Source organism: Agelaius tricolor, unplaced genomic scaffold (assembly GCF_023055355.1).
Source record: "Agelaius tricolor isolate 1412-34295 unplaced genomic scaffold, bAgeTri1.0.p SCAF_8, whole genome shotgun sequence".
NCBI lineage: Eukaryota > Metazoa > Chordata > Aves > Passeriformes > Icteridae > Agelaius > Agelaius tricolor.
The window spans coordinates 28,388,728-28,401,371 of NW_027269268.1; the positions used below are offsets into that span (position 1 = coordinate 28,388,728).

The following is a 12,644-nucleotide window of genomic DNA, read 5'->3' on the forward strand; positions in this document are numbered from 1 at the left end:
ACAGGTGTATTAAAACCCAGCTCTTTTCCTCATGTTCAATAAACAGACACATGTTCAGCATGTGAAAGAACTGAGCAGAGTATCTGGTTTTTTTGCAAAATAGTTTAGTTCAACTACATTTTTTTTTAAATCCCAGTGATTTATCTAAATTCCATTCTCATTTCTTTAATTTTTAGTAAGGTACAGGTCCAAACCCATCAGTTCTTTAGGTCTCCAATTGAAGCAAGAACTACAGTCATGTTGACTGGGGTTATTCCACTACTCTTCTGTTGGGCATCCCATCAGTTTGCCTCCAGGACAGGCTGCCTGCACATTACTGCTCTTAAGACCATGACAGGCATTTGAATTGTGTCCTAAATTCCCAGTAACATAGCAGGGGGAAGATATGACAGAGCTAGGGAATCTGCCTTTGGCTTGAGGTTAGAACAAATTCTTCTACATTATGCACTAAATATATTAGCTTCAGAAATGAGCTGTGATTCATTTCAAGGCTAAATTTTTGTTGGAGCTCCAAGAAGGCAGGATTTTATTCAATGTACTTCTGAGCTGCTTTGAAAAGTGTCTGCCCCTTGCACTGCCCTCTAAGTTATTCTGAAGGAATCTCTCCCTGGGAAGTTATAGGGTTATTCTTCATAGCCTGAATTTTGGAAAAAAATAACATTTCAGCTCAGCACTCTAGCACATCTCTCAAACCTACTCTTCTTGCTGAAGCCTATAGGTGTTCAGCTATCACTTTTATTCTAGTTTCTGTATGTCAGCAGCAGTTGTGCAGTTCCTACTGCCCTTTTATCCTGCATTGGTCAGGAGCTGATGACTACAAGTATGCTGATCTTTGTAGCTGTGTGTCATGTCTCTCTTCAGATAGACACAATAGTTTGAGTCACCCATCTGCAGAATAAAAACCACAGCCTCAGCAGCTGATAATTTTTGTGCTGCTGGAATGGAAAGGAGAGAAGCAGTATGATTCTACACCTTCTGGCACAGACAGGCATTGGCCTAGGGTGTCCATAATTTCTGTCGTTCAGGTAGAGACCTGAGAATTCCCTGGAAGATGAGAAATATGCTCCAGTTATTTTATCTTTCCTATGTTGTCTTTGTGCTGTTGTGGGAAAAGGAAAAATGTGCACACTGCACTTTTCTGTAATGCATTAACTTATACTGCTGCAGCCTGCATACCCATCTTTCCACTTGTACAATCTCCAAATTAGATACTGGGGGGAAAGAAATTGTGCAAATAATCAGGTAGTACAGAGGGAATTTTCTTTAACAATCCAGAAGACAGGAGCATGATTGCATAGAAAGACTAAAAAGCCTCCATAAATCAGAAGGGGGAAAAAAAGGGCCACTGTTTAATTTAAAAATCAACATCAAATTAAAATTATGAGGTAAGAAACTGTTTTATACCTTACCTATGCTGCTTTTCATAGTATTTTTTCTTTGTAACTTAGTCTTTTCAATATTCTTTGAAAATTCAGGGATATTAAATGTCACATAAAGTTGTAATTTTAATTTATGAGTAAAGGAATGCTGTGAGGTAAAAGAGAGACTTAAAAAAGAAAGACAACAAGCTCTTGATATGAAAGAAAAACATTTCTTTGTGGAGAGACAGGCCACAGAAATAAGTACATATCTGGTTGACATTTCTTTGTATCTTATTCAAGCAGAATAAAACTAAAATTATCCCACATGCCTATAGGCTGCCCTGGTGTAAGGCATAGAATTGTAGAAGGGATTATTTCATATGTGCATTTTCATTTGTTCCCTTTCTAAGATAAAAAAGCAGCTATTCTAGCTGCTGAGAAATCATTTGGTAAAATAAATCCTTTAAAAACAGAAGACATTTCTACTGAAATATTTTTCAGACACTTCATGATCTAATGAAGTACTTTTACCAGGGGCAAATCCAGCTGCTCAGACTGACCTTGGAGAAAACGTTACATGAGCCAGATAAAAATAAAGATATCATTTGGGAATAAAAGCTATACAGGATTTTTTCTCTCAGACTTTTCTATGATGGAGAAACAGTATCAATACTGAAGGAAAGTATCTAGTACTAAAAGAAATTACTACTTAAAGGAGAAACAAAACCCATAATCTGTCTGTTATAATTGTCAGTCTTTGCAACCCAGTGGTAACCTCAGTAAAAAAAGATGAGTGATTGATTCCAATTTTCTTAGTGACACATTCTGAAGCAAGTCTTGCAAGATCAGACACAGTTTACAGAAACTGTGAGACAAATGGGCCTTGTAAATTCATAACGTACAATGTCCTACACAACTTGGAAAAAAACAGCAGTGATCAGCACTTCAAAAAGAAACATCTGGAAGCACAGCTACTGCTGCTTTGCTCCTGCAAACACTTTGGTTTCTTATAACATAGCCTGGTGGTCAGATCATTCACTCAGGACATGAGAGGACTGTGTTTTCTGTTTTGAACCCAAATGTCTTCCACTTCCCCAGACAAGGCATTAACCACTAGGGTTACTGCTTTTATCCCCCTGTTTACATTGTCTCACTGTGCACAAAAAAATGCAAGGCAGACAGCCAGAGCAGAGTATGACACTGTGGCCTAGAAATTAGAGATGCTTGGATGGAATCAGGCTCTCAGGGTTATGTCACTTCTTACCTCGGGAGATTTGATGTGAAGCCTGGGAAAATGCCAAATGCACCATCCTCCTTTTTCCTTCTATAATTTTAAATAGAACTAGATGTCTTTTCTTAGCCAGAGAGTCTGGAATTTGAGTGTTTCTGCTCATCCTTTCCTAAGTTTTGGAAATTGATCAGAGTTCACTCTCATAGAAACTACTTTTTTTTTTTTTTTTTTTTTAACCTGGTTACTCTTCTTCCTGGAATGTAGATATTTTTTGTAACACTTCTAAGTTGTTTATTTCCTTTCCTGTCCTTCCTGTACTGAGAAACTGGCTATGGACAGGTGAATTCCTGCTCTCAAAGGTCTAGGATCTTGGAACTTAGGTCACTGTACATAATTGTTTTGAATCTGTCCCGAAATAATCTCAGGGAACTGCAGCCTTGGTCTTGCAAACCTAACTGGTTATTCTGCTATCAGACATGTAAGCATATCCAGAGCTCCCACACGCTGCAAAATTTTCTGCCTCAGGCCATCATTTTTTCCCATAGTCTGTTTTTTGATGTCTGAAGTTACAGGTAAAATAGAATTAGACAAGGCAATATGGGAAAAGCTTTATTACTTGCAACTTCCTTATGAAATCAAATTTGATCTTTCTTTGTGAATAAAGAATTTGAAGCACTCATCTGTATTTTCTTCAGCTCTTCTTTTGTGAGAACCTCTCTTTACCATATGAATGTGCAGCTGGGAATTTACTCCCACTGAACTCAATGATTAAAAACAAGTCTTCAGTGAAAAATGTTCTGCTGGAAAATACAGTAGAACATCCACAGCTCCATTCAACTAACAAATGCTGGTTCCCTGTGGTGTAGTTTGTGGGAACTGTGGGCTCCTGCAAGGTTTCTCTAAAGCAAACCAGATGCCTGCTTGTTCAAGAATGCTCAGTTGTTGTGTGACCTGTCCTCACAATAGCTGAGAGGAAAAATGCAGCTGAGTTTATGAAGCTGTTAAAGCAAAAGCTTCAAAACTTTTCAAAGCATTTTTAATGATACATTTTGCTTGCTCAGTCAAACACTATGATACTTCCTCTTTGAAGCATAATCGTATTTAGTGGGTATACCTGCCATCTGCATGTACTCTGATGCAACTGCCTTCTGTTAACCTTTTGTTTAGTCACATTAATTATACAGGTTATCAGTAGGATTGTCTGCTCAGGTTGGCTGTGGAGTTTTGCTCAAATCCTGGATATATAATATTGTCCTAAATTCCTTGACATTTGCAGCAAATAATCATCTCTCCATTTTAGTCAAGAAAATTTCTGCTGTCAGATTCAGCTGTTGCCCTCATATTGAAAGGCTGCTTCATAATGTTACCATCTGTCCATTGTAGTAAACGATAGACCTGGCTTTTGTACTCACCCTGCAATAGTCTATAAATAGCACACCATACAACAAACAGTTCTGACATACTGACTGATAGATAATTACCTCCCCTTTCCCTAGGTGCTGCTTTGTTCCAGTAAAAGAAAAAAACTTCAAAAAATGTTAATAAAATTATGTTTGTTGTGTTTCTGATCTATGATATATTTAAAATAATCCACTATGTTCATTCTATAAGCATAATTCTTTTATTTTTGAAATATTTTACTTATTGGCCCTAAAACTGTAAATCTAGATATTTTAGATGAATACTTCTTAATTTTTCTTACTCCTGTCATTTATTTTCACTAACTTCAGATTGCTGGAAGCTTTCAAAGAATGCTTTACTTTATTTTGTTTTGTTCTTTGCATCGTTAGGAAGGTTTTTCTGCTACAGCTCTCTTTCAAAGTCTTCTCAATTTAAGGGAAACAGCAATTCCCAAATACTTCATATCACAAGAAAAATGAGAATATAATGCATCAGACAGAATAGTTGATTTCTCCTTTTGTGAGTGTGTTTGTGCCTTGAAATGGCATAGCTGCTTTACACTTTTCATCCTCTTTTAAGTAACAAGATATCAAGGTAGACGATAAGTAAAATATATGTTAGAATATAATAATTTAATTTCACATAAAGCCCCATCCATCACTTCTTTAAGTTATTCTTATGTTTCCTTTATGCTCTCCTTAATATTTACCTCCTGCATGTGTGAACACAGAAAGACTTAGGGTGAAACCCTATGTGCAGAAATTTTTGCATAAACTGTCACTGAGTTTAATGGTAACTTCAGATTTACACAAAACTCTCTATTTTTAGTTCAAATAGGTATGACAGAACCTCTTCCTCAAAGTCATGTGTACTTCACATATTCTATTGATAAAATAGAAGATTCATTTTGAAAATTTGTTCTTGTACCACTACAAGGGGTTTTCCTACCTCCTGTATAGCTGTTGTAATCTCTGCAAAAGTATGTATAGGATAATACATTACGCAAACTTACAGCTTTCCAGCTGCATTATACATGTTTGCACATCCATTGGAAAATTTTTGAGATCCATCGGACAGGAAAGTATTAAAGTCAATCTGAAAGGACACAAAAAAACCATTAAAAATATACCCCCCAAAAAAGCCATAGAACTGTGCGGGAAGAGTGCATGAATACAATGGAAGAAATTAGAAATAGAATACATGTTTCAGTACAAAGCTCTCAAAAAAGGTCTCTATTAGCTGAATCCATCTAACTCAGCCTAGTATGACAGCATGGAAAATAAATTTGCAGACTTCCAGAAAACTAAATTTTTCAGTAGGGTTGCCTAACTTAATGAGAAGTCTAAAGGAATGCAGCAGCAGTGTGCCTTTTTGTGCTACAGCAGAATTATTGCACAGTTCCAGTATTTCAAACCCTTGGCATAAAACTTACCCAAATTTGCAAGAATTTCATAACATATGCCAGCAGTCATGGTGGAAAAGTAGTTTTATGTGTTGCTGTCCTAAAATAAAGTGCTTAAAATGTCAACACAAAGGCTTAAAGAAACATTTGATGATATTGATGGTGAACAAAAATATGGCTGCAATTTTGAACTGTAGCTGTGCATCAATGTTAGTCCTAATACTTCCTGTGAAATTCTTTGCATATTATAGGCAAAGAGGTATTTTTAAATTTTAGGTTAAAAATTTGTTTTATTATTTATTATAATATTTATAATAAATTTATAAATTTATTTAGGTTAAATATTTTTATTATTTATTGTAATAATTTATAAATTTTTTACAATAATTTATCTTTCGAGTAAAAGTTCTCTGAGGAATCAGAAAGAAGAATTTATAAGAGATAAAGGCACATTCCCTCTCTGGCTATGCCTATGTATCCATTGATGTTTTTGGCACTGGGGCTAAAGGGAAGTGGGCAGTAGCTGGCAAGTATGGCTGTATATTTCTTTTACCTAATTTTTTGTTGGTGACCAAACCTTCTTGATTCATTGTTGCTATAATTTCTGTTTAGCCAAACAGTGATTGAGCTGCATGGGGAGAGTCTGAAGAGGGAAGTCAGACCCATCCCCTATTCCCATGCTGTTAAAAATAGTTCCAAAGGCAAATTCTGGCTAGTAGGTAACACGGCAAGTCATTTCAGAGGCACCTGGACTTTAATTTGTGCTTCAGTAAATATTTTAGCATTTTATATTAAGTATTCATTGAGCTGGGAACTGTTACCTTCCATTATTTTTTGTCTGTATCGTCCCAATGCAATTAGAGATGAGGAGAAATTAGGGAATGAAAGAAAGAAGCAAATTTAGAAACTTCTTTTTTTTTTTTTCCTTTTAATATCAGCACAATAGAGATTAGCATATCTCCCCTTATCAGAAGGTTAACTCACTCAAATGCACATAACTAAACTAGATGTCAAGGATATGATTTTAAATGTTTTAGAAACTGTAATAGGTCTTAATTAAATCAAGGCAACATGAAATTTCTGGCTTCATAAGAAACAGAGGAACTATCTGGTGTCTGCTTTCAGCACAGTTGATGTTTTCCTTTATAATTCAATATGATACTATTCCCACATTCCCAAAAATGGTTTTCCACCCCATTTCATGTGGCCATGAAGTTGCTCTGAATTGTATTGAAGTTGCAATCCAAACTTGTTTCAGCTGAGTGGCGGCGTTTATACTGTGTGCTGTGTGTATTCGGAAAGAACAGGGCAAGATAGGGAGTTATTTGATTAGAGTGGAGCAACAGCCAGTGCCTCTTGGGGTGACTCAGACAGTCTGCAGATAATTGATTTAGATCTATTTCTGCTTGAATCCAGTGAAGGAATCCTTTCAATCTACTTTGAATCTGTTTCTAGTGACAGAATACACATTGTGACACTGAGGATTGATTATGTTCCCAGAATGGCAGACCAACCTGTTGGATATGAAATCCTCATAAGAATTTTAACCCAACCTTTTCTCCTTGTGTAAGCTTTCCGAAGTGCTGCCTAATGGCACTGGAAGGAGGGAAGGAGGAAGGAGATCCCTGCCATTGACACAATTCATGCAATTCATAAAGTTTTCTTTTTCTCCAGAATACAAAGTGTTTACAGATTCCCGATGTCTCTTCAAAGAGTCTAATTACACATTAATTCAGTGTCATAAAAGCATGCAAAGCAAAACACTGAGTGAACAATAGTATATTTATTTTGAAAAGAGTAACATTTTGCACAAGTGAGTCACTGCTTCAATACCAAATCTAGTGGGGCATTAGCATACTTACATCTAATGTGTTTCTCATTAGATTGGGATTTTGATGACAACGGTAAAATGCCTACTGATGTCTGTATTAAAATGAAAGTGGAGGGAATAGAAGTGGGATAATTAGATTTTGTCAATACTTATGATTAGTGCTTTCAGCTTCTTAAAACCTTTTCAAAAAATTACTTTCCAGCTTTCTCTCCGTCTTCAGAGATGAGTAAATGACTGTTCTTTAAATGTCGTACTTCCTCAAACAGGCCATGTATTTCACGTTGAAGGGCAAATACAATATCCAGAAGGGGGGAAAAGAAGTAAAATTGGATTGTCATTGGAGGCCACAGACTGTGAAACTCATACATAGGCCAACTCAGATTATAATACTACAGGATTGTTTGTTCTGTGCAGTGTCCTAGTTCCTCTAGGCTCAGTACCTGTACTTTAAAATGGGAAAGAAATTTTTCTTGTTACTTTTGCTATGTGCATGAGTGATAATTTTCTATTTTAATATAAACAGTGAATGCTGACAAAATTCTGCATTCAAAACTCACTAATAATAGTTCTGCATGACTAGCAACTGAATATATGTTTTAGAAAATCCTAATTATACTTTTGAGCTTCTATCTGAAAAAAAAACCCATTAAATGAGAGACTCACCTGATGGAATAAAGTACATTTCCATTCTTGAAAATCCGTAACAACTTATTATCTGTTGTAACTTCATGAAAGTTGGCACCTTTTTCATTAGCAAAGAACAAATCAGGTTTCCAAATGGAATCCAGCATGGATGGATCTAAATCTAAAGAGTCATCTGGATATTCACTGTATGCGAGGCGTGGATCATTCCAATTCTGACGGAGAAAGATGTTCACTCGGTAATCCTGAAAAAAGAGAAATCAAGCAAAGCTTTAACAAGCATAGGGATTTAGCTTTTATTTCATTTCTTAGCCATGTAATCCCCTGTCCATCTGTGGATGACAAAAGAATTACTTAGCTGAATGCCAGAATGATACCTATTTATGTTAGTGGGGACACAATGGATAAGAATAAAGATGCATTTCAGGGCAATCGAAAAAAATCCTAAGATAAGGAAATCCAACCTCCATGTACAGTTCATATAATTCCATATAACTCTACCTTATCTATCTACCTACTCTATCACAAATTTGTCTTGAATTTGAAATAAGAAGCATAAAAAGAGTTTTATGGTGTTACCTTTTTCTGCTCAAAACCTGGCAGGAGTATTCACAACTCCCTCTCTCTCTGTCAGTGAGAATCTGCCCCCCTGTAAAGGAAGTTAAACTATTTTTTTTTCCTCTCTCTCTAATCCTTGTTTTAGACCCATCACATAGGCTTTCTGTGCCTCAGTTCCCTATGGAACATTGTGTGAGCAGTAGCTTGCCAGCTCACACAGCAGTCTGAGGAGGGCACATGTTCCTCCTCTCTTCAAATAGAGTAGAGACCTTATAAATCTTTATAATAAATTAGATTAGCTGCTGGTGTAGTCACCTGAATTTCTTCAGAAAGTCCTGTCTTAATCAAGAGGACTTCTATAGAAAAGATGAGTGAGTGCTTCAAACTTCTGGAAGTCATTTTGCGCACACATTCTGTCAGAAATATATTTATGGCTCTACTTTCTTACAACTTTACCACTCTGAAAATACTTGGTTTTAAATAAAGGTGAAGAAGAGCTTCTCATTACATTTCATTTAGAACTGAGACTGAACATAAGGGCATAGGAACTATACTTTTATTGGTCATAATAAGATTTTCCTCATTATTTGAACTGCATTAATGAAAAAGATCAAAATAAAATAGAGAAAAAGATAGGTTAGCTGCAGGGAGAAAATGGCAACTGGATGGCAGCCCTTACATGACAATTCTAAATATAACAGAAGTAAAAATAAATCACTTTTTTATGGTTAAAAAAGATTATAAAAATTAATTTTAACAAGAAAGCTTTTTTAGACAGAATGGGAAATAAAGTGTACAGGATTGAGGAATAAAATTTAGCCAAAAACTATGGATACTAGTTTTTATAGGTTAGACTAACTAGTTAAAACCCTGTTGGTGTAGAAATTGTTGGTTAAAAATGCAGCATTTTATTGATATTTCTCTTAGGAAACCTGGACCATGCAGCCATGTAGTGGGAAGAATCATGCCAACAGACATAATAAAGCACAACAGGAACCTCAATATGCAACATTTATTCATGAGAAACTGTTTTTCATATCTTCAGTATCCTGCTGTTCTGGTCAATTTAATTACTCAGCTTGACTGAGTAAGTAAGGGTAGCCAAATATGCTAAAAACGTGCTTACCAAGTATTGCCAATACTTGCCAATATTTGGAAATCATATAGAGAAAGCCCCAGTAAAGAATTTTATGTTAACATAACTTTAACAATTTTTAGCACAAAGAAGGTAAGTAGAAAACTACACCTGCAAAATGAAATTAATTCAGATTACTCTTTCCAGCAGAGGAAAAAGGCTGACCAAATGGAAGCATGCAACATTAAATGCATTGGAATTGTTAATCAACTGCTTTATTTAAAGAAATAAACTGTTAATTAATTTGTTAAAAACACACACACAAACACACCCCAACCCCTTTCAGGAAAGGACTGAAAGACATTTTCATCATGGGTAGGGACAGCCTCAAAAGTCATAAAAAGTTCTTATGAGAACCTGTTGGTATTTTTTATAATTAGTACCATGATGTGGTAAAACCAGAGCCAGGGATTTGTACTTTACAGATGTACAGATGTATTTTCTGTGTGTTTCCAAAGTAAGACAAAATTCTTAGAGAAGCTTGTGCCTCAGTGCTCACAGAACTATATTTTTGGTGTCTTCTAACAAGAGGGAATAAACCCCCTGAAATATCCTTATTTCTTTGCATGACAACCCAAATATCATGTAGTAACAGAGTCCATTCCAGATTGCTGTATAAAATCAAAAGGACAGGAGGAAGAAGGACGTGGGAGCAATGAGGGCTCCACTGCCTTTCCCAGCACTTTCCAATCCTTGCACTGAAGGAAACAGCTCTAAACCTGGGGCACTGGGGTGGGAATGCTGCAGCTCTCAGGACTTTGTATTTCTGCCCAACCCAAGCTTTATATTTTAAATTATATAACGTGATGCATGTCAATTACTTTACTTTTCTTAGCAGAATATCAAGACTTTATGGACAGGATCATTTTTAGAGTAAAGGTCTTCTCACTGACAGAACATGTGAAAAAAGCATAGCATGAAGGCCAAATGAAAAAGGATAATGGAGAATGACAAATGATGTAATCCTTTCAAAATTATGTCAAGTTATTCTGTATGTCAGTATGAGTAAAGTTTATTGGTTTAAATTGTTTCCAGCTTTTAAGATGAAAAAAGTCCTGGTTAAACTTCTCACTGAAGCAATTGGAGATATTTTTCATTGTTATCTCCCTTAAAAACACTGCCATTGGCACTCATGTTTCACTTAAAAAACATATCCTAATCTATCAAAGGAAAGAGGCTGCTATTTGACTGCTATTTTATGAAGGACAAGTATTCATCATCTCAGTTGATAATTACACATTATGAGCACAAGGCCTAACTACTTTAAACAAGTAGGGTTGTTTGATGCAAACACGGACACCCGAATCAAACTGCCTGAATTGATTTGTTATCCTACAAGAGGCTCAGTGTTCTCATGTGGTATTTGCCTGACTCCTAATTCAAATAACTGTGACAGAACAGTCCCTTGAGGGGAGGGAGAAATCATTATTTCAGTTGTGGTGACTTCCACAGCCTCATCTGTAACCTCAAGGCTGCCATTGTCTGAACAGCTGCTGTACCCTGGTTCTACAGAACGAGAGTGAGATGTGGGTCTGTACTTGTTTCACCATGCTTCAAAACCTTAGCACAAGGTGAACCTTCTTAGAGGGTCAGCATACTGTTCACCTGCTTCATAAGGCTCAATAAAATAAAAATTGGAGATCAAGTAATTGCTCTTTGCTGTCCATGCCAAGGCTCAGGCCACTATGGACCTTGGTATTAACATTTTGATTAGTAATTTCCAGCACACAGTAAAATCTGAAACACTTACAGGATATTTTGATTTCTACCATTATACTTGTACAGATAGAGCTGTATCACCACAACATACAGACTGTAGCTTTTTTGAGATTTTTCCACAAATCTTCAAGATACTAATTTCTTAATTCTCACTATTTCTTTAAAGCATTTTTCATATGCACTTCATGTGAAATCCTTCTAGATCTGAGAGATTCCAAAATATGCCCCTCATTTGAACATTGAATATCACCTGTTCTCATAAGTTTTGTATGCTGTTATTTGAACCAAGTCCTCAGAATTTCATGCATAAATTACAGAACTCTCTCTGTTGCTATTCCAAATATAATAATTTTGCCTAATATATACTGCTAAGTGAAATCTAGACTTGTCTTTTGTATGACGTAGTCAAGGGATTCTTCTTTCACTTGTTATAACTCACTGTAAAATTTTAATATGAGAAAGTTCTTACAGATTTTTGGGAGAACACTGTTAAGAGTAAACATAAGACACTGTAACAAATATTGTTCTTGTAGAAAATTTTTTCTTCATGAGTTAACTATGACACTTGTAATGAAAGCTCATTTTCACTGCTGTAGAAGAAAACATTGATAATTTTAATTTTTACTTCTGAGATTTTCCATAATAACTGTCTTAGTGTCTGAAAAACATGCAATTTGACATGCTTTTTATTGCTGCCTTGATTGGTATAATTAGACAGGATGGCCTTATTTGTGGTAATAACATCTTTCCATTTTAAATTTATTCACTGTTTTTAAGTACTGTGGCCGCATATTAGGTAATCAATTACTTTGTCCAAATAGATGGAATTTTCTTGTTTTCCTTTACATAGCTGAAAATTTCAGACTGGACCAAACATTTTTCAGCTAACAATTTCAATATGCCTTTGACAAAACATTTCTAGTACAGAAACTCAAATATGTTAAATTGAAGTTAACCACTCAAATTGTCGTTATTTTCCATGCAGGTTACCAATGCCATTGCAAAATCAAAGTAGGAGAAGAACTGTGAAATTCACACATGTTTGAGAAATGCAAATATAGTTTTTGTATTCTGAAGGATTGCCTTGTATTTCCTCATGCCTAATTGTTGGAGTTCCATCATTACTGGGATTACTTATGGTGCAGCCTTATCTGTTCAAAAGGATATGTAAAAGAAAGTGCAGGGAAGGTTGATACAGGACTGGACAGGGCAGTCAGTTCTATGAGAGTAGACATGAAAAGTTGGCTTTCTTTAAACTGATAATGCAAAGGACTTGTGTTATGACTTTATTTACTACTTGGTTGCTTTCTGTTACTATATCAAAGGAGAGGGAGAAAACATTTTAAATCTAAAGACAAGAATAT

The 12,644-nt window shown here is 35.7% G+C and overlaps 1 protein-coding gene across 3 annotated transcripts in view; it reads right to left on the bottom strand.

Moving 5' to 3' along the window:
- Positions 1-12,644, bottom strand: part of GLRA3 (glycine receptor alpha 3) — an 86,377-nt gene that overhangs the window by 33,183 nt on the left and 40,550 nt on the right. For all 3 annotated transcript variants that reach the window (XM_071432102.1, XM_071432101.1, XM_071432103.1), the window contains 2 exons: positions 7,890-8,113; positions 5,006-5,088 (listed from right to left, as the gene is read on the bottom strand). In XM_071432102.1, the coding sequence (XP_071288203.1) occupies positions 5,006-5,088; positions 7,890-8,113 (307 nt within the window). The remainder of the gene's footprint in view (positions 1-5,005; positions 5,089-7,889; positions 8,114-12,644) is intronic.